This window comes from Chamaea fasciata, unplaced genomic scaffold (genome assembly GCF_029207755.1).
Source record: "Chamaea fasciata isolate MVZ Bird 193981 ecotype frontalis unplaced genomic scaffold, bChaFas1.0.hap1 SCAF_1, whole genome shotgun sequence".
Classification (NCBI taxonomy): domain Eukaryota; kingdom Metazoa; phylum Chordata; class Aves; order Passeriformes; family Sylviidae; genus Chamaea; species Chamaea fasciata.
This window is the reverse complement of record NW_027094086.1, coordinates 51744304-51766906: the sequence shown is the minus strand read 5'-3', so window position 1 is coordinate 51766906 and position 22603 is coordinate 51744304. Positions and strand designations below refer to the sequence as shown.

Here is a 22603-nt window from a genome sequence, read left to right as displayed (position 1 = left end):
CAGGTGATGTCCCAAGGCCATTGTCTCTGGCACCACAAACCCCTGTGTGAAATCCACCTATTTCAGCCTTATCAAAGCAAGCCGTGACAGATGTATTCACATCCCCTTGCACTAACTTGTGTGCTAATCTGTGAGGCTTCCCCTGCCCTGATTATTCATGAGGCAATAATTCGGATACCTCACAGACACTGAGATGCAGACTTTCTAAAAAGGCTTTTCATTTTCTCTCAGAAGATTTTAAAAGGACTTCAGATGGACTAGAGACTTGTCCTTTGGTTTATGATTTATGTAGGTAATTATGGAGCATGATGGAATAATGTGAAGGTGGGTAGGAATGTCCCAAACCCACCAGCAGCTATATTGGAAGAGAAAAGCCCTGTTGTTTCCAAAGAGCCAGTAGAAACATGGGATATTTCTCAATGTCACTGTATTCACTAATTAGACTAGAAAGAAGATTATGTTTAATTGATGTCATTCTTTTTAAGATTGCCCACAGAAGCTCCATTTGTGCTTAACCTTCTCCTTGTTATTGCTTGCTCTCTCGCTTTCGTTTCAGTGATTCCTGCTGTTTCAGAAGCACTTTACCTGTCAAGCCACAGGCAGCTGCTTATCCTCATGGATCTTCAGGACGGCCAGCAGCTATTTCTGCAAACTGCTGTATCCTTGACTTGAAAGGCAAATATCATCTCCTGGCATCAAAGTAACAGATTGGTGCCCTGAATTTTCTGGTGCATCATTAAAAAAAAATTACAGCTGTCACAAGAAACAGAACATCGTTTTTACTTGCCGATTGTCAACATTGCTCGTTCATTTGCAACTTTCAATTACTTCATCAAGGAGAAACAGCTCTTAAGGAAGCAGCAATCTCCCTCTTATCCCTGCAAAGCTACTACTGGCAATATTTGGAAACAAACAAGGATTCTTCAGTTGTGTCTTAGTCTTCTCCAGTAATCATTGTGACTCTAGTGGTTCACCTTCAAAACACTTCTTGCATGTGCTCCACCTTCCACTCCCAAACCAAAATTAGTGCGACAATTCAGCAATGTGTTGCAGGAAGAATATTTTCAAGCAAACAGGGTGGCCACCATGGACAATTGTGAGCATTCAGACTTGGAGATTATGCTTAACTCATGAAATAGGCTAGCAGTGAGGCTTTGAGACAGCTGGGAAGGCAGCTATCACTAACATGACTGTCGCTGCTCCGCACTAGCACTGGACACCCCTTGCTCTGACTGTGGCACAGAGAGCCATTGGAGAACAGTACTGGTCAGTCTCTGCCCATTTGGTAAGTGGCCATTTGTGTAATGATGACCCAGAGGTGGACATTTTGACCCTGGGTCAATAGCCACAGCCCTACCTGATACGGGAGAAATCAGACCTAAATTGGCTGTGATTTGGGAGACAGGGAGTTTGCTCTTATCCAGCAGCAGAATTAAACTTCCTAGAAAGCAGGCTGTGACACAGCAGGACAGGATGTGAAGGGCTTATTTCTTGACAGAGCTAACCAGGAAGGCTTCTAGGGATCCCAGATGGTGCTCTTCAACATATGAGCCTCAGAAAACCTCAGCTAAGGAAATGGAACAGGAATGAGCCAGTTCAGCAATGGGATAACTAGTCAGAGCAGATCTGGGGCTCCAGAGAAAGCATGTGGCCAAACAGATGGTCCTAGGCAAAGTAGCTTGAGAGGTTTCTACCTCTCCGAAGTGTGAATTCTTGGCTGGATTTACTTCTTATTGTTAGCCTTCAGTTTTACAAAAGCTCTGTTTATTGGTCTCTGTGTGTAATGCAGATGGTACATAAGCTTAGATTAATACTGGACATGTCATATTACTGATGTTCCATTTAGCTGGCTGGTTTTCACTCCCATGAATGGGAAAACAACAAGCCATAGGGCCTCAGAGAAACTGAGAAGTTGGGTTCTACAATCTCTAGTGAGTAGATGTTTTGTGGAGTTTAGGGAGGGAATTTAGGAACCTTCCCACGGTCTGATCCAGTGTTCACATGAGTCTGTGGAGCACAGCATTTTATTTGGTTTTGCTGTGATTTATTGCATGTAAGGAAGCTTTTTTCTTCCCTTATGAATAAAGGAGGAGTTTGGGGCCTTTTATTTCCCCCAGTTAAACGAACCTGGGAAGTACCATCATTAAAAAAACATTATGAAGCACTCGAGCAGCTTGTAAATACTGAGGGTTTTATTTCCACTTCACATGGTCTCCAACAGACTCTTAAACAAGACCAGTTACAATTTAGTATGCCCAGAGATTTCCATGGTTTTTCCAAAACGAAGGAAGTTCTCAGTAAACGCTGTACATAGCCAGTTGAACTGCTAACAATAATTTAAAAACTCCTTTTTGTATAGTCAATGCAAGAATACCAACAATAAAAGTACAGTACAGGTAATTTCACAACAATATTACAGTGAAACAGATTGACTCACATTTATGTGATGGTACAGTAGCAGTATGTACATGCACTAAAGTGCGAGGACCCAGAGGCATGCAAGTCAAGTATTGTAGGTGTATTTTACAGCTAACTCTGTAAGACTTTCTGAGGCATTCTTTTCTTTTTTTTTTTTTTTTAATACACATTTACTTGTGTTTACCTGTATTCCCCTCCATCTCAATTAATTACAAGTCTAGTGAACGAGCTTAATGGCTTTCTTCACTACTTAAAAGGTATCGCTTCAGACAGTTGAAGCATCTTTAAGAACCTTATCTTTAAAAACTGATAACACTGACATTAAAATAGAATAAAATTAACTTAAGACCCTAGTTTTACATGAAATTAAAAAAAACCCAAAAAAACTAACCCAAAATACCCAAAACCAAAACTGAAAACGTAACAGTGCAAATATAACCAAAAGGCAGTCAGTATTTGGAGAGAGCGCGAGCACGTATTCAAATTCCCTTAGAACTTAATTTACATTTTATTTTAAATCTTACTTTATATCATTTTAACCCTTTTTTTTTTGTTTGCTTTTGTTAATATACTGTATGTAGAAAAGATGGAGACAAAAATAGTTTTCTCAGCTATGAAAAAAATTAAGTTATTACAGGCACATTAACTGTTTCATTCTAGAAACACCTCTGTTTCCCAGGTCGGACATTCAGCAGCTGTGTCTGAGAACATTCTTTGACCTCTCCGAGCGGACCTCCCTCCCTCGTGGCAGAGACGGCTGGCGGGGGCGACCTGGCAGGGTCGAGCGGTGGCCCGGCCCGTTCCCGTGCGGACTCAGCCCGGCTCGCCTCCCTGGCTGGGGGTCTCTGCCAGCTGCTCCTTGCTTCCGCACTCCTCTGAGGAAGTCAGGTCTCCGGTGGACTGCGACTGTGAGGCAGTAGGGGAATGTGAGGCCCATCGTGATGGTGGGCGCCGGTTCGCTGGTCTCTCTGGCCGGGAGAAGCAGGGTTGGAGGGACGGGGCTAGTGCAGAACAAGGCAGTTCCTTGGCAGCCAAGAGAGCAAAACAGCGGTTAGCGACTTGCATTAGAGACCCTCGGGGTGCGCGAAGAATTACGAAACAAAACTGTCAAACTAAAGCTAAGCGGGTGTCATGGCGAGGGGCAAAAGCGAGCAGCGAACACCTGGCTGCCTGTGGACTCCAGGTATCTGCATGCATGCCCGTGATTTATGGAACAGGTAAGGAGACAATGGAAGAAAGAGGGTGAGTTGGAGTAGCTGACAAACTTCCAATTGTTATTTCTCCTCCTGCTAGAAAGAGAAGAGCTGAAAAGTACATTTGCATAATAATTCAGGAAAATCCACTATTCAACACTTTAAGTGCTGACCTGACATAGAAAGGCCAGGTTTGGCATTTGCAAGAGGGTTGAAAAATCAACCACTCTCTCCTTTTTTTCTCCTTCAGAATTCAGACTGACATGTAGGAGATTTCTTAGCACAGAATAATGACTACAGGAGTAGTTATGATCTCCAGCTGGGTTAAAGATGAGGCTTACCTACAGATTTCATTTTCTGCAACACCACTTCTAACTGCTAGCTGCTGAAGCCTGAATTACAGGATTCAGAGGTACTGTAAGTTAAAGGCAACATTCACAGAGACGGAAGAAGTTGGAAATTTTATTCCTTCACCATGTTTCCACTGTTCTGGCTTGGTTAGCTTGCCTTTGCAATTAGAAACAATCTGCAGTAGTGATTTTTCACCCTGGCACTAAGTTGGTAATGCCTCTAATATTCATGGACTTTGCCCAAAGTACAGCTGCACTTCCTGTCTTGCTCTGAATGTTCCCTACGTCAAGATGAGTGACTGTGGAAGCAAGTCTGTCTCATAGGGTCAAAGCCAAATTTCCGAATTCCACTGCATACTTTGCAATTTATAAAAGCAAATCAGAGCAGTTTGCCAACCTATAGCAATGTGTACACCAAGAAGCAGTCATTGGAATGTTCGGGGGAGTTCCATAAAAACCTAAGTCAGAATGCAAACCGGCGATAAATGAAGAGAGAGACCAAAAACGATACAAAGCAAAGGAAAAGCTGTGGCACGGTAAGGAGCAGGGATACCAAGGCGGCAGGGAGGCCAGGATTCAGCACAGTTTCACATGGAGAAGGAGAAGAGTGACTAAGGGTGGAGAATATCGGAGTAGGTAACATGATGTGATTGACAGTGAACAAACAAGGTGATACGACACTGAACTTCTCAATTGTAGTGGAAGACCAAACATGAATGGCATAGGACAGAAAGACCAATTTTGAAGACATAGAGCTGAGGTATGAGAAATGGAGCTGGTGACACCTGTCTTGGAGAGAGTGCATTGAGTGCAGCCTCAGTGAAGGGTCAACCCAGGTGATTCTGGGCAGCATGCAGCCAGTGGGGTAATCTACAGCTGCACACCAGTGCTTGAGAAGGAGCTATGACCAGCTGCCCTTGGCACTTGCAGAACAGCTCAGCCTGAACCCTCTCCTCTCTGCAGCCTCACCCCCCACTCCATCTCTGTGCCATAAACTTCACAACCCTTGCTAAAACAGCAGTAAGGCTGAAATACAAATCGGTGCTAACAAAAAAAATTGACTGTGTGTCCTTACTTCACCTTATCCCATTGTGCCTGGGGCAGCATATGGTCTGTGAAAGCTGCCACTAGACTCAGATTTGTTAAGAGAAACCCATCTGCACAGCAACAGTCACGGGCAGCACAACATGGTGCATTGAGGCTATGAGATTTGCGGGTTTTGTCTTAGCCTCTTTCGAAAAGGAGGCTTAAAATGATATCTTTATAGTGCCGCTTGCCTCTGGCTGCTTTATCCTAGTTTCAGAGCACTAAAACAGAGTTAGCACAGCGATAACAAAATTTATTTCCGCTGCTGCCTCCCAGTTCAAAAGCCTCTCTTCAGCATGCCTGCAAATGTTGGTCAGCTTTTACCAAACAGCAAGGTTAAGCTCATCTTATCTGTGATATACACATGCCCAGCACCACACAAGGCAGTGCCGGTGACGGATGTTGCTCCAGGGCCAAAAGTGACTGGCAGCATAATCTTATAAAGTGATGGCTGCTGAGTCAGTCACCCCCACCTGCAGCGTGGAAATCCAGCCATGACAAGGAAATTCTGCAGAATGGTTTGTAAAAATCCCTCTTCCCTTACTACATGTAGCTGTCGTAGCTAGAAATGTTTTTTGTTTTTTTTTTTTTTAAAAATAAATAACCTGTGGGTAATTTAGTTTGGTAGTTGCTAAGGGGTGTGGGTGGACAGGCAACACTTCTTAGCCTGAACACTGAAAATGGGAAAGATGATTTCATCTTCAGTTTCTAGCTATTTCCTAAAACAGGCTGTCAGCCACCATGGCTATACCTATATTAATAAATGAAGAAAACAGTTTTCTCTTTTCTCTGAGGCAGGATGGATGGCCACAGCTCATGTCTGCACAGTGTCTTCCCTCTACTGTGGCAGCCACAGCCACAGGACAGAACTGGGCCTAGAACTGCTTCACGAGGAAAGGTGACTTTAGTCTTTACCCACAGGCTGGTGCTGAGGACCCCTTCCCAACCCTCTCCACCTGCACTTGCTGCTGTAGCCAGGGCTGAAGGGAAGGTGTTCTGGGGCAGCCAGAAGCCCAGAAGCCCTGCACAGTGCTGTGCATTTGTCAGAAAAAAAAAAAGAAAAAAAAAAAAAAAAAAAAAAAAAAAAAAGAAAAAACCCCCATGTTTGTCATAAATCTGAATTCCTTCCCAATATTTTTTGTTGGTCTTAAATTTTGCCAATTTTTAAAAGCTTAGCAAAAAACCCCAACAGCACAAAGTTTGACTTAAGTGTGACCTCTTCACAGCCTGTGCTGCTGCAGGACACAGGAGATGAGCTTCTATGCTGGGCTCTTCCTGACTGTCACATACAAAGGACCGCACAGGGATGTCAGGGGCATGCTGATACCTCTACAGTCGTTTATTTGTCATTTATTTCCCTCTGTTAACCCACATGTTCAAGAACGACTGCTTTCAGAAAGCTCTGGAAACAAGGTAGAAAGGACTTACAGCAGTGAGGCAGGCAGGGTTAGAGTCCCCAGGGGGTAGTTAATAAGACAGTTTGGTTCTGGACAGAACAGACAGGAAAGAAAAAGAAAGCAAGTAGGTTGGAAAGAACTGTTTTAATCGATTATTTTTTTTTAAGTGAAGATTTCATGTCAGCAAGGAAGAAGTCTCCCGATGTTACTACTCATTCAGATCATGTTACCAATGTTATCACAGGGAAACTAATAACCAAAAATAAAAGATAAGCCACTAGCAGAACAAGACTTGGAAAAGAAGAAAGCAAACAAACCAACCTTTTACAATTCTAGCACAGTTTCAGAAGTGAACATAGCAATAAACAAATCAAACATTTCTACTCAGCAGAGAAAGGTATCTGTTATCCTTTGCCAACCTTGATTTGAGCTGGGGAAAAACCACATTACTTTGAGAGGAATAAAACTGTATTTTTCCCCCTTCATTTGATTTCAAGGGAGAGTTTCTGCTTAGAAAATCTTTAACAAGCAAGAAAATGACTGTTATTTTTTGCTGCTTACACTTACATTGCTCAGGTTTCGCGGCAATCCTTTGCCTCACCTTTCTCCCTTGTTTCTCTTCAACAGTGATGCTGGATGGGAAACTCAAGCTTAACCAATAGCCCTTTAGTTCTGACAACACCTTCCCTCATTTTCAACATTCCCCCTCCCATGCTGAATGGTTCAGTGGCAAGCCCGTGGAAATTGCTTCGCCTTGGCAAGCAGAGGATGCAGCACCTGCTCTCTCATCTGTGGGTCTGTGTGGATGGTTCTTTCACAGTGTTGTCTCCAGAAAAGAGTCTGACTCCCAGTCCAGGACTGTTGTGTAACCTCCATGATTTAGACCTTGCCAGTCATAAAAGCAAAATGTTTGTAAAGCTCTAACATTGTTAGTTAGGTAATGCTAATCTGCATTTTTAATAGTAAAATGTAAAAATCCTATGATATGCAAGTAAGATGGGGGTTTAGTGAATTAGCAGGATAAGACACTAGTAGGCCACACTATGTGGATATTAATTTGCCTGTAAGCAGCTCTGGGCAAATTAGAAAACACAAAGTTATTGCTACGCTGTATGCTTATACACACACACTCACACACACATGTACATAAAGAGATAAATATATGAACTAGATTTCATATTTGCAGCAGGAATATAGAAGCAAATTATGGAACTAAATAACTCAGAAGCTCAAATTCTGGAAAAGTCACCAACAGGTGCTTCATGCAAGTTTAAAAGTCATTAATATGCCATGGCTGCAGAATCCAGAAGGCGTTCCGTGGTAAGAAGGGCACTTGACTTGGCCAGAAACCAACAGGTGAGAGGGAAGAGAGCAGGGATCTACAAGAGGGTGGAAGCATTGTGTCAGCACTGCCCCAAGCACAAACCTGTCTCCTTCGAGATCATAATTCCCTGAACAGCTGCATCTGGCTTTGTACAAAATGTACTAAGTGGAATTTGTACAAAGTTTAATTTGTGTGGTCAGGGCAATCCACAAATAACCCAAGGCACCTGCAGACCCTAAACTTATTTGTGGGTGGTTTCTTTCAGCAGCGAACCCACGCTTCCCTTGAATACATCTTCCAGAGCACCTCCTCACTTAGGAAAATCCAAGCTCATTGTGTGAGTGCCCACCAGTTTAATTTTCAATCCTGAGAAATTTCCTGAGAAATGCCAGGACCAGCCGAAGAACAAAACCTGTGCATCTGGACTACAGTCATAACAGCCATGTAGGAGTCGCAAGGAGAAGCAAGTCCTAGCCCTAGGGCTCATAACTCAAAAAGTTAGACAAAAGATACTGAGAATTCAGAAAAAGGAGCAATTTTCTGCCAGATTGATGTTCAATGAGTTTTTGCCAAATAGCATTGACCCAAATCTCTCTGTGCATCAAGCTCAGGTACTGTTGCTAATTTGTGTTTTGCCAACAGCAATTTGTGATGAAGTGGGATGACATCCATCTACTTATATTTGAAATCTGATATTAGAGACAGTTAAAAGGTACAGGAGTTCCAGAGTTTCCAGGGATACCTTGAAGGCAAAGCTGAATTGAACTTGTAAGAGCACAACACATTTCCTAATAAGGACCAGTAGTGTATCCCAGTATTTCAAACTAAGGGCAAAATACGGAAATAACTGGAAAAAATCAAATAAATGAGGCTGCTTCCCACCTTTATTCATTCTGAGATTTGTGCACAAAGGCCACTTTTACTCACTAGTATTTATAATGTGCATGTGGTTTCTTTCTGGTTGGTTGGTTGGGTTTTTTTAAAATGTAAAGTCTTCCTTGCTTATATCTGTTTAAACTGCACATAGGGAATATATCCTTAGGTTTGGATTGTCTGTTTGGCAAAAAAAGTTCACATCCTCTGAGCAGTACCTACAAAAAAGGAACTGACTGTACATTAAGAACCACCCACAAGGGCAAGGCAAACAGCAGACCAAAGGTTTCAGTGCTCAGGTCCCCAGAAATCCTTCACGCTAAAAGTTGAGTTTGAAAATGGGGTTTGAACCTTCCCTTCTGAGATATCTGAGGCAGGGCTACTAGGAGTCTACCCAGAAAAGGCAAGGTGGATGTATGGGGTGTGCAGGTGTCAAGGAGCTGCTTCCTTGGAGTCAGGACTCACCCCAAGACTAGGATGCCAAAGGGGCAGCACAGGGCAGCACAGTTGCCTCTGCCCTGCGGACTGTCACCAACCAGCGGTACACACCCCTTTTCACGGCTGTACCAGAAAGGCAACATATGTATGTAAGAGCTGGGCATAATTCAGCTTTTATAGTTTTCTTAAGAATAAGACTCTCAAGCACTCTGAAAGGTTCACCCGAAACAGGAAGTTTAAATACTGGTAACTGAAAGCTTTCATCAGTCATTACACCTTCTTGTTTTGTTGATTGCTGTTGCACTTGAGACTGGCCCCCAACATCTGGGCACACTTGCTGAGACAGATGATGCCTGTTACACTGTCGATCACAAAACATCAGCAAAGAATTATTAAACACTAAATAGGTATGTGCCTAGATTAGTTGATTATACGTAGGTTTTTTGCTTTTTGTTATTTTTGTGAGGCAGCAGCAGTCAGTACCAAACATCAAGCCATTCAATCACATTCACAGACCTGAGCCAAACTTAATCAGATACATTCAGAAAAGATATGCTGAAGGCCCTGAAGTTTTGCTCCAGGGTATTGTAGAGACTATTTTTCACACAAACTTGCTAAGACCCATTCTTGTGTAGGAGAAAGAATCTACCTTTCCATCCAGCATAAAAATTTACTCAAACCTAGTGTCCTTAGGGCATCTGTAACGTGTGGTGTATTTTGTGACAGAAAACCCTTACCCCAGCCACTCAGGAGAACCATTTTTTTATCCCATAAAAGATAAAGGATAAAACTCTTCTGATGCTTTCAAGCCAACTAAGCTGCCAGGATAGAAATTCAATTCTTCGTACATTCTTCAGTGACTAATCCGAAGTTTCATAACTGGAAATTGCTGGTGGTACCAGGACAGGACAAAGATACTCACTGCAAATACTCACTAGGACTGCAAGAGATCTCATAATACATTTGCTCAAAGAAGAGTGCACTTAGCTATAGGAGGAAAAACAAACAAACTCATTACCTCTATGGACCCTGGATCTACTTTGACAATTTCTCCTGTGCTGTTGTCATTGCTAAGATTTGGTGGGCTGTGTGAAGGTAGCCTTCTCTCTTCCTTTAAGGCATGCTCCAAAAGTTTCTTATTCAAGATCCTGGCAGCATTTTCTGCAAGTGTGTACCCTGGAGGAGCAGATAAGTCCTGCCTAATACTTGTCACCTCAGTTCCTTCTTCCTTTTGTGTCTCTGTCCCCAGGCGGAGAGGACTGGGTGATCTGCCACGGGCATTTGTACATGGCTCCTGCAACGTGCCCAGTTCTGGTCTGGGTTCTGCTGACCTGGACCGGCTGCCAGATCTGGGGCATTTTTGGAAGGTCTCATGGAAGATGGGGCTGTGGTCAATGATGTTGAACAAACTGGACAGGCCATCATTGATAGTGGTGTGGACAGGACTCTCCCGTGTAGTGGTTGATCGAGCCCAGGCGGACTCACTGAATCCTTTCTGAGGTGTGCCTGGCAAAGTCCGGTTATTTGGCTGGTCTGATTTGGGAAGGACTTTTCTTTGCAGCTTTGGAGAGCCGTATTTGGGGGAGCAGCATGTGCGTTCAAACTTAGCCTGGACCTTTTCGATGACGGGGGTCACCTGCCTGCTTCTTAGGCTTCTGGATGGTGAAGAGACAGGCGTGGACCCCCCCTTTGGTGTCAGACACTTGTGTGGACTGCTGGTGATACTGCGCAGGGTTTCCGTCTGCAAGCCGACGCTGATGGTCTGGGTGGTCTGTGTCCCTGTGGTTCTCATGCCGTTGGTTTGGCACGCCGTGTCCTTGAACTGAGGCTCTGTGGAATTGGAGCGTATTGCGTTCCGGACAGAGAAGGCCACCTCCTTCATGTCATCACTCATGTTCTTGGACATCTGCAAGCTGTGCAAGGGTGAGGCAAAGCCCACAGTAGTGCAAATAGGACGTTCAATGGGATGAAGACCATTCTCCAGAAAATCTTTGTGGTGTTTGGCCAGGTCACAAGACCACCTTCCAAACATATCCGAGGAAGCACCTTTTGTCTCAGTGACATTCCCCATAGATTTGGTCACAGAAAACAAGAAGTCTGGCTCAGCCTGGTTTTTCCCTTCACTGCCAGCTATCACTGAGTTATCGAACCTACGGACAACAGGTGGGCTGTGAAATACCCGAACTCCCATTTTGTCAGTTACACTGTGACTCCTCGTCGGCTGCTTCTGGCAGTGCTCCGGGCTGGTCATGGTGTTGGTGGTCATAGTGACACTGGTGGTGAGGTACCATGAGGATGCCTTCAATGGATCTGAAGCAGGATCGTTCCCGGCTTTTCCAGTTTCTGTCCTTTCTGCCCAGCCCTCTGCAGGCTTCTCAGTTGCCCCACCATGGTTCCTAGTGCTACTGTAATCCCAGTTTTTGTTGAACTCCTCAATGTATTTCAGATCATCAGGAGACAAGGGAGGGGTTATATCATCTTTGCTGCCAGATGAAGGCAAATTTTTTTCTGGTAGAAATGGAGAAATATCCATCAGGCGCTGAAATTCAGACATGGAAGAAACAGACATTGCCCTGGAGAGAGAAACACAAAAGAGTCACTCGTGTGCCTGGCAATTGTCACAGAGTAGCTTATTTTCAGCAGCAAACTCTGGAAACACAACTTTCACTGTCTGCTTACATATAAAACCACTTCAATCACTGAATCATAGACTGACCCAAATTGGAAGGGACCCACAAGGATCATCCAAGTCTAACTCTTGGCCCTGCACAGGATACCCCAAAAATGACACCACATGCCTAAGAGAATCGTCCAAACACTTCCTGAACTCTGGCAGGCTTGATACCAGGACCACTTCCCTGGGGAGCCTGCTCCAGTGCCTAAGCACCCTCTGCGTGCAAAACCTTTTCCTAGTTTTCCTTACTTTAGCTCTTTCTTTTATTTAAGTCCCCTTTTACTATCTTTGAAATAGCTGTGAACACAAACATCTGTGACGTACCATTAAAAGTACCAAATGGTTTACTAGAGGTTCTTAACTTACTGCTTTCTTGTGGATTACTGCTTGGCTAATATCTGCAATGTGGAACAGTAGGATGCATCTCAGAATTGTGCCATTCACAGGAAATGAATGTTTGTGAAAATAGGAGGCACACTTTTCAAAGCAAGTGTAGAGTATTTCTGACCTGTTGGGAAATCATCAAGTCTACCCCCACTCCTGAGACTGCCCAGGCTGCACAGCTGGTGTGCAGTGATGTGGGACATCCAGCAGAAATGCTGCTACGTTGAACTGGCTTGGTGAGTTGAGCTCATGCTGAAATTTAACCAAAGGGAATCTCTAAGTGATAATGCTGAATTCTTGGCTCTCCTGAATTTTACTAATTTGTACAAATAACAGGCAGTCAGGTGAATTATCCTACTGTTTTGTTTTAAGTAAAAAAAAAAAAAAAAAATCAAAATTTTTGAATGGGACTAAGAAAAAATGCAAATGGGTGCAGTTGTGAGAGTCGGCTCAATGAGGTAACTCAAGCTGGATGAGAAGTCAGCAAGCACTGGTTTTCATGGATCAGTGAGCCGGAAGACACAGCCAAGTCACACTGTGAATTTTTAATCCAGAGCTCCTGCTGCAGTTTGGGTGTGTCTCTTTTAGGGATTCAGGTGATTATGGTTTCTAAATGGATCTCCTAGTCACATGCTCTGGTGTACATCAGACGGGCAATCTCAGAGAGCACAGGCTTCATTCCTTTGGGATGAAAATGAGCTGGAAGATGCTCTCTAAAAGCACAGCTAATGCATTCTAGGGTTAGGTGGGTATTCAGCCCATGGGATAAGACTAGAACCAGTCCAGAGCAAAAAATGCCTAACATGCAGCAGAGTGTAAGGGCCTCAGCACCTGATTTTTATAGAGAGAAACACCAAGTGTTTTCCTCTATATATTGATGTCTGCAGGGTGTACTGCACTGCTTGCTAAGACAGGCGTAGATTTCACTGTAAGCTGCAGCTTCATGCACTTTCATAGAGTTTGATATTTGTGCATGACAGCTGAATGTGGCCCAAGTTAATCAGAGTAGAACAGAAGCATATTGAGACAAATTAATCCCTGGGTAAATCCATTAATCTGGCATGCAGGCTGTTTAGGAGGTGGCATGGGCCTGTGGCTTGGCTGCTATAGCTGCAGCAGCTGAGTATTTGCTGGGCTTTCCCCTGTAAGTTTTACTCACCTTTGAAGATTTCCTTTGTGTGTTTCTTCCTCCTGAATGAAAACAGAAACAAGCAGTATCAGTTACTTGTAAAGACGGTGGCATTAGCTTGTGGGTATTCTGTCATTCACTTCCCATTAGTTGCACCAAGTATGTTTGTCTCTAAAAACTGTCTGATTTTCTCTCTGATATAGATCCTTAAAGTGCCAATGGGAATAGTCTTCACTTTGTAAATAGGCAGTGAATAGGCAGGAGAGTGGGCAATCCCATCAAAATAACTCACTACACAGGTAAAGCCTGTATGCCACATCTACAACAGCCTTGAACCCTTTTAATTCCCATGCAATCCCATAAAGATGTAGGCCAAAAAAGGCTTTTTTCCACAATATATTGTTTCGGACTATATATTTTTGAGTGACTTTTTTATGTGGAGGTAATCTACTTTATGCTAGAGGCCTAGCTGTGCTGACATAAAAGATAAGCTGAGTTTCTTTGACATAGTATTTCATTATATGTTTTCTAGGAACCAACAAGTGGCACTGGTTGAAATTCCTTAAGCTTGCTATATTAAATAGCAAGTGGGGAGACTTGCTTGTTTCATAGACGGGATACCTGCAGCTTGCTAACAGCATTAAGATGTTTTTATGGCAGTTATTTACATATGACAATTCCCATAATGAGTTGGGGTTTTAAATAGCTATTTCTCAAGCATTTGCTGTACAGTTATTCTAACTGTTTATTTATATTTCTAGTAAACTACAGGGAATGCAAAATAGAATTGGGGAAAAAACCTGAGCATTGGTACTGTAAATATTTTATTTGACCTCATGAAACCAAGAACATTACCAAAAGTGCATTTCAAAATGGGACTGTTTAAAAACAGCACTGCTTTATTCAGCAAATACCTTTCTGGTATTTATCCCGGGTCAGGGGAAAAAAATAGTAGTAAACTGATCCACCTTGCATTCACTGTGGTATAATTCTGGAATAACGTCAGTGGCTTCAGTGGAATTACGGCAGAGTAAATCTGACCTAACTGAATGCATAATGAGGGTGAGGGCTGGATTGACTTCTACTGCAGTTAGTTCCAAAAAGAAAATATAGTGGATGGTAAAGTCAGCAAGCTGCAGTTGCCTCTGTGCATCCTCAATTAAGCTACTCATTAAACTCCAATCAGTCTCTCTTCAGCAAACCTTCTGAGGGAAAATTGCTTTGTCCAGGTTTCCCTAAAACATGCTTTGAAGGAAAGAAGCTATGCAAATATCACCAAGGACAAATATTGCTGCCCACCCTTTTTTTAATGGTGGTAATCTCTGAAAAACAGAAAAGGGAAGAGTGGTTTTCTCTGAAGATCAGACTGAATTTGAAGGAATGGGAACAGCAATCAAAATTAAGCACAAAACTTAGTTCACTGGTAGTGTTACCAACATTCTTCACTGAGCACTTGGATGTGTATGAAAAAAAAAGCTAAGAAATAATAAATATGGGATCCCACACTGCCAGCATTACACTTATGGCACCGAGGGAAGAAAATCTAACTGGAACACATAACTACTACAGCTATATAAAAAGGACAGTCACATTTCTTGTTTCTTCACTTTTTTTTCTCTTCGTTCACTCAAAGAACTTGATTTCTCAATATTTTAGTTTTGTACCAGCATTTGGGGACAGGGATGCTTGGTTTCATTCAGAAACAATCTAAACAAACTAGAACTGATGAAAATAAGCCTGCCATGGTAGAGGACACAGATTTAATTTGCCATTTCCCACTGTCATCTATTAGCACTGTATTTTATATCTTTACAGTTTTATGGTGTGACTTCAGGGTAGGTCCTTTGCTGATGAATAACTTTATTTTTTTAACAGCTCATCTCACTCATGCTGATCTGTTTAGAAAGCAGCCATGGCAGAACAATCAGAAGTGCCTCTCTACAGCATTACTGCTTTACTGACAAAGTAAAGCCCATGTTTCTTCATAAATATGTATCTACTAGCAATTAGAAAAGATTGAAGACCTTCTAAGACAATATATTGTGTCAACTATATTTCTCATACATAATATGAATGGCCACAAGATTAAGTAATCTTTAGGACCTTCAGGCTGGCTCCCAGTTTCTCAGGTGACTGGCAGCGGTCTAATCAGCTCATAACAAGGAATGAAAACTTGTCCATATAAAATTTACTACTGTAAGCAGTGCCTATGACACAATGTCTCATTTCCCACAGCAGAGAAGCTGTACTGATCCTGACAGAAGAGATAACATGACAGCATGATAAAATGTAGAAGAGCTCATACTTCTGTTAGTCCGGTCAAGAACTTCTCCCGCTCCAGCTGCCGAGAGCGATGCTCGTCAGGCTCGTCGGGGGAGTCGAGAGACAGCGATTCCAGAAAGAGGTTTTCCGTGGCGCTGCACCGGTCGCTCTCCTTCAGCTTGGACAGCGAGCGCTCGTCAAACTGAATGGTGTCGGAATCAGAGTAGGACCTGGAGCCCATGGAGCGGGGCACGCGGAGGTTCCCCTGTGGCGCAAACGGCCGACGGCTGCTCTCGTTCTGGTCACACATCAAACCACCTCCCTTCCTTGGGCTTGCTTCTTTCTGGAGCTGGAGACAAGGCAGATTAAAAGGAACAGCAATTACTTTCTGCAGTGAATGGCATTTGGCAGAACTCATCCTTCCCCAGGAGCAAGGCATCCATGCCCTGGGGGGTTACAGCCCTGCCCCAGGGGTGCACCTCCAAGGCACACTGGCATTGCTCTACAGGTTGTTCCACAAAGGGAGACTTTTCTAGAACTTTGATGCTAGTACTCATGGGATTTTGAGTGACTAAATGTGTATATGTATAGTTTTGCTTATTTACATGTAAATGTATACATATATACACACCGAGTATATACATATATACAAAATAATGCATCTGTCTGTAATCTGTTTTTTAAAGAAACAAATCAACACAGACTGTTATTTAAAAGCAATCTTGATAGCAGTACAAGTAGAAGCTGATGGAAGGGTAAGCAAATTGCCTTCTCCTCAAAACAAACACATTTTTCTTCTGGTCAGCAACACAAAGATTGCTCTTTTATGCATATCACTTTTTTTTCCAGAGGTGAAAAATTATGCTTAACAAAAAACAAAAGCTTTGTTTTATAAATGGCCTAATCTGAGTACATGGCTGGAAAGTTGAGTATTTGTACAGAACAGCATTGTCAAAGGGATGAATTAGGCATGCAGAACATGTTCAAAGAAAACGTGTGTTTATAGAAGGGGCATCAAAGGCATTAACTTTACACTTTTCAAAAACTAGTGAAAAGAAGGTGAACTGTTAGTGAAATTGTCAATATTAAAATTAGACTATGTGATCAGCTTCTCTTTTAACTGTAAATACAGCAGGACGGATGAAGTAAGTGATAATTTCAAACATGATAAATGACTGCAGGAATCTGATAAGAACTCTGATGTTTTGCTAGAGCAGTCTGTTAAGATTAGTGACAATAAACTGAAAGTGCAAGTCCTTCACTAGGGCCCTGGAAACTGAGAACCTACAAAACATATTAATCTTGCTGCTTGTGTTTGGAAAAATAAACAGACATAGTATTGCTTAATTTAGACCAAACCATTTTAGGTCCCAAACGATTAAATTTACACTTGAGCTGAAAACAGTGAGATTTTTTTTTCATTGATTCATGTCTACAAAAAGGGAAATGCATCTTCAGTGTCTGCTCATGATCTACAAAATCTAAAATAGTTTTGTTAAAAGGAGGTGTCCTATAAAAGTAGGGGCTGGAAGGTATCTATAAGGGGATCCTGGAGGCCATTCCTGAGCATATGGGAAAGATTCAAAGGAAGGAGAAATAGTAATTACATGCTTTCTTTATAAAGAAAAACTCCAATTGCAAGCCCTTCGGAGTTTTAGGGATCCTATAAAGACAAGGTTCTGGAAACCTTTATGAGAGAACAGTACCAATACTGCCTTACTCTCTGAACCTCAGAGAGCTGACAGGAGAATTAAAGTGACAAATACTGCCCTAACTTTTCAAGAACGACTAATAATTTTGAGTCCCCATGTGTTTATACCTTTAAATACACAACTTTTGATATCAGTGATCTTGTGGATTTAAATATTTGTCAGTGTTCTCTGTGCACAATTAACTTTAGGAGCACAGGGGAGGGAGATTCTCTAAGGGAAAACGAAGTGACAGTGTACTTAAAAAGAAAAAACAACAACTGTGAGCTCTGAAGAAAGTAGGTCATCATGTTTTTTCTATGTAAGCAGTATTCCCATCACCATCCAGACTAAAGTATTTTATATATTTTATACATTGGTGTGACTTCTCCCTTATCATACATGTATTATTCAGGAGCTGTGTGAAAGCAGACTGGCATAAAGCATTAGGATGAAATTTGGCACACAAGCTTCTGCTATCTCTTAGACTTTGTTTCCAACATACACAGTGGTGTAGTCTCCTCATCCTCTGTGTATTGCCATACATGGAATACACATACCAAAACCCTGGGGAGTAGGACTTCAGAGATATACTAATTGTTTCCATATAAAGCAGGGCATGACTGCAATCTGAGAGGATATTCAACTAAAAGCTTGCAAATATTTGGAAGCTTCCTGTCACACAGGGAAATGTTTGATTATAAGCAAAGATGGAGTTATGAAGTTTTGTAGGCAGGTAGCCAAGATTTCAAATGCTATTTCTGGTCATCTAGTCCTCTGAAATTAGCTTGATATAATATTTTTTATGTCTCCGATTCATTGCCGATTCTGTGTACAACTCTGTTGGTACAGTAAACATATAGTTAAAGCCCAGAGGTTTCAGAAACAACAAAAGGAATCAGTTCCAGCACTAGCTAAGAGCTATTTTGTAGGCTCTCCCAAGATGACACTGAGAGGTTGTGTCAGGTTTTAAGAGAATTAAAAGCTAGATAACATTAACAGGAATTTCTCCATGGCTTCCTTCAACGTGCCCCATTCCCAGGGAAGTCCCCCAAGCTTTTGAGGATATACCTAAAACCCCACAACTTGTAAGGACAGGAAAATAAACATCCAAAGAGGTACCAGTGACTCTTGAAAGAAAAGTTTCCGTCTACGTCCTTAGTACATTGGAAAATTTTCTGAGCGTTATTTAATTCCCATAGTGCATGAAGGATCCATAGGAGGTAGTTTGGCCACTACAACCCAACAATTAGAAACCAGCCCAGTCAAGCTATGGAGAATTAACTAAGCACCTTCTGCCACTGAATCCTGCAAAGCAGGAACTTTGCATGAGGAGCTTTGCTATAAGGCTCACAGGCTCTGATAGTTTTATCTTAGGAGATACACTACTGTGTTGCATTATAAGGGCTAGCTCAAAAAGCTGCATGAAGTACACACAAAACCCCTCAGACATACAGGAGATTAAAAAATCCAGAATATAGTTTGTTGACATTTTGAAATTTAGGAGCTCAAAAATCACCTTTTTTGGTCTATAAAACCTTCATGTTTGGCACTGCCCACTCAGACCTACACTTTTAGCATTGGTTTTAGAAATACCCACATGAGCATGGGATTTTCCTAAGTGTTTCTCTGTGAGTTCAACAGCCGTAGCTCAAACCGAGGTTTAGTCTTATACTCAGTATTTCCAGCCTGGTGTCTTTTCTTTAACTTCTTGTTACAGTTATGACATGGGAACAGGAGACACAGACAATGTATCCCTTTCAAAAACTGGTCTTGAAGTAACAGTGAGCTTTCATTGATTTAAACCTGTGAGGCCATTCTGTGCTTTGCTCAAGTTTAATGCTCTCTAAAGAGCATGCACAAGTCTGGTGTGGTTCCATTTCTGATGTCCTAAGGACAGAGAGCATTCAATTAGTTAAGGACCCACAATTTCAGTTGTTTCTCTTGCTTTTTCTGGAACGCATGACTCAGAGCTGAAAAATTTTCAGTCAAAAACAGTTTTAACTCCCTCTCATAAAACTTCATTTTTTGTGCAGCTTTCAGCCTGATAATAAACTCGTCAGGTATTATTTGTCTCTAATACTGAGCAGATGAAAATACAGATAGGCATGAAAACAAGGGCGTAGGTATGCATTTCCCAAATTTGCAAGTGATAACAGAGGTTTGCACAATATTCACGTGACCAATATTCTTCTGAATATTTAGTACTGATAACTGTGTTTGTTATCAGTCAGAGCTCTTCATGTTAACCCCTGTGTTCCTTTGCCAAAGAAAAAGAATTCAGTTGAGACTGAATAGTTGCAGCAGCTGCATATTTGGTGGCCGATTCATAGATGAACATTCTCTTTCGGCAACCAAACCTTGAATAACTCTGTGGGTTGAGTGTTTTAACACAGAGATGCACTAAAGCTTTCAAACAGAATGTGACCATGCTTGTCCACAGTAATTGAAATGGGGAAATGACCTCTAACCTAGAGCTGATTTCTCATAAGTGGTCTTTTATAGGGATTATGAGCATTTTCCTTTTACTCCCTTGTGTACATAAACTATTTCGTAACACGAGAAACATTGATGTAGCCGAGGAAGCAAAATCGTTCCTGTGATGCTTCTAAATGCTGTCCCTTGAGCTTGGCCTGAGTGTAGTAATGATACAATGGCCTCATTCTTTCAGACAGGCACTGCTCACCCAAGATGACTCCTTACCTGACGGCTCCTTACCTGCTCTATCCGCCTGAGCAGCTCCTTCTTCTGACGGTCCCATTCTCGCCGATCTCTATCAAGCCTGTCCAAGAGCTCCACCTTTTCCCGGTTCCAGTTCTTCTCACTGTGCTGGATTTGCCAGCGGAGGTCCATCACCACACTGTGACTGTCAGCCAGAAGCTTCTTGTGCTCCTCTCTTTCCCTTTTGAAAGCTCCCTTTGCATCCGAACCGAGACCTGTTTCTCCGGACGTGTTCTCACTTTTCCCTTCCAGCTGGCAATAAAGTCAAATGTTACTAGCATGTTAACATCTGCAATAAAAACCTGTGTCTGACAATGGATTAAAGACCTAACTTCTCAAAGGCAATGGCAGAACAATAGCAATTCTTACATCTTAGGATTTCAATAAAGGATCAAATACGTTCAGTCTGGAAAAAGTTTTAAAATCAAGACTACAGGGAATAACTTCTCAAGCTCTACAAGTTCATGCTCTTAAGGCACCAGTTATGATCTTTCTGATGGGAATAGAGGTACCAGTAATGAAGGAAACATGGAGATAAACTCCAACCTCATCATTACCTCTGAGACAATTTCTAGGACAATGTCCTCAGCTACTGCTCTGCTTTTGTGGTCTCACTCAGTGTACCTGAAACCTAAGGAGAGTGAATTAATCTTCTGAAGAGACTTATCCCACAACAATTCTCAGCAGTCGTGTTATTGTATGACTCTCCTGCCCTCCAACAAGAGAAGGTGTTAGCAGCAGCAGCAGCAGCAGATGCACCAAGATCATTCCCCCCATCTCTGAAGTTCTGGAGTCTGAACTGATTTCATGGGCAGTTATCTGATGTCACCCTCCCTCCTTTCTTCAATTTCATGATTGGGGTCAGCTTAAACAGATCAGAAGAGCTGGCCCAAGTTAATAGATTCATAGGAAAACATAGGTTCCATGGGATGTCAGGAAGTCTCTATTTGAACCTTCTGTTTCCAGCCTGGTACATTCTGAGGTCAGAATGGTTTGTACAGGACTTTGTTCAGATGGATCCTGTAAAACTTCCAAGTGCAGAGATTGCACAACCTCTCTGGTCAAGCTGTGCCAGTGCTGGACTGTTGTAAGAGGGAAAAAGTGCTCAATATTTTTGTGTAAGTTCAAGCAAGTGAAGAACTTATCCTCAGAATCTGACTTTCTGTTAACAGCTCAGTAGATGTGCGTGTGACTCAGATTGGGATACATCTCCATCCCCTAACTCTGCAGGTGAAATGGAATGAAAAGCAGTGAAAACTCATTTCCACCTCTGGAGTTAACATTGTCCTCAAAAATGAGAGGCAGCAGGTCTGCTGGAAAGCATATTCCTCTAGCAAGAGAGATGGACAGCACCTTCACCTAGTCCTGTGTGGAAAATAAGCCCAAACTTTCTGAGCAAAGAAATTTCAGATTCAGGAGTGATTCTTACTAGTCTCTGGAACAGCCTCCCCAAACAATTGACTGAGAGATTATTGCTTGAGTTACTTAAATTGTACTGAGCTGCAGAGAACATCCTGTTACAACCACTTGCAGTGACAGGGAAGTCTTAAAAACAACAGCATCTTCTACCACATTTTCTGAGTCCAGTTGTTTTCTTTCAAATGACCAAACAATCAACCAAAAAAATCAATTCTCAAAGAGCAGCATCCTATTTTAACAGAATTGACATGACATCATCTTTCTCACAGCTGTGCACCACATATTATATTATATTATATTATATTATATTATATTATATTATATTATATTATATTATATTATATTATATTATATTATATTATATTATATTATATTATATTATATTATATTATATTATATTATATTATATTATATTATATTATATTATATTATATTATATTATATTATACTATATTCTATTCTATTCTATTCCCTCCAAGCATTCTGAAGCTGGACTATTAGTCAGAGTCCTAGTGAGGGAGTCCCATATCCTTAATGGATCCCATGTCCTTAATGAAAGTTCTCAAAGCATGTGTAAGGTTTGGCCCCTAACACTAACTCCCTGTTTCTTCCAAACTTTTCTCAGTTTACAGGTTCCAGAATACTGGGATTTTTCACTTGCTGAGCTGGAGGCTGAAAATTATGGTGACTCTTTATTGTCTCAGCATTATCACTATTCCATATTTGGGAGAAATCTCATTATTTCCTATTTTAAAAACAATCCCTGTGGATCCTTTTGCCAAATAAGATGTATATGCAGTTCTGACAGACAAGAATTTATTTTTTATGATCTTTGCAGTGCTAAAACTCCAAAGCAGAAGATGACAGTACATTGTCCCCTCTGATACACAGTGGTTTTATATCAGAAGAGTTTTCTTTCCTTTTTTTCTTTCTTTCCTATACGGAGATAGTTGAAGCATCAAAATGCAAAACCATTGCCAGTGACCATTAATTAGGAGTTGACTCTGTCAAGGAAAATGCTTTTGTCAATTGACCTGCTGCTTCACAAAAAAGGTGGAAAACAGCAGCAGGGAGGATAACAGTGGAGACCAGAAAGACCTTGACCCTCTGTGGGCCTGTCAAGATGTTGCCAGCTCCACATGAAATCTGTGGTGGGAGATAAGTTCATCACCACCCATCAACACAACAAAATGGCATCATGAGAGATCCTTCTACACACACGAACCTGACAGACTTGGCTAGTATTT

At 41.9% G+C, this 22603-nt stretch overlaps 1 protein-coding gene across 9 annotated transcripts in view; it reads right to left on the bottom strand.

Annotated features, from left to right (window-relative positions):
- Positions 1-2157: 2157 nt before the first annotated feature.
- Positions 2158-22603, bottom strand: part of MTCL1 (microtubule crosslinking factor 1) — a 104384-nt gene continuing 83938 nt past the window's right edge. For 6 of the 9 annotated variants that reach the window (XM_066183259.1, XM_066183288.1, XM_066183297.1 and 3 more), the window contains 5 exons: positions 19935-20189; positions 15572-15877; positions 13297-13328; positions 10098-11652; positions 2158-3441 (listed from right to left, as the gene is read on the bottom strand). In XM_066183259.1, coding sequence (XP_066039356.1) covers positions 3232-3441; positions 10098-11652; positions 13297-13328; positions 15572-15877; positions 19935-20189 — 2358 coding nt within the window. In that variant the 3' untranslated portion in view covers positions 2158-3231. Of the gene's footprint in view, positions 3442-6475; positions 6534-10097; positions 11653-13296; positions 13329-15571; positions 15878-19934; positions 20190-22603 lie in introns of all 9 variants that reach the window. The other 3 variants (XM_066183314.1, XM_066183324.1, XM_066183334.1) reach the window with 1 other exon arrangement.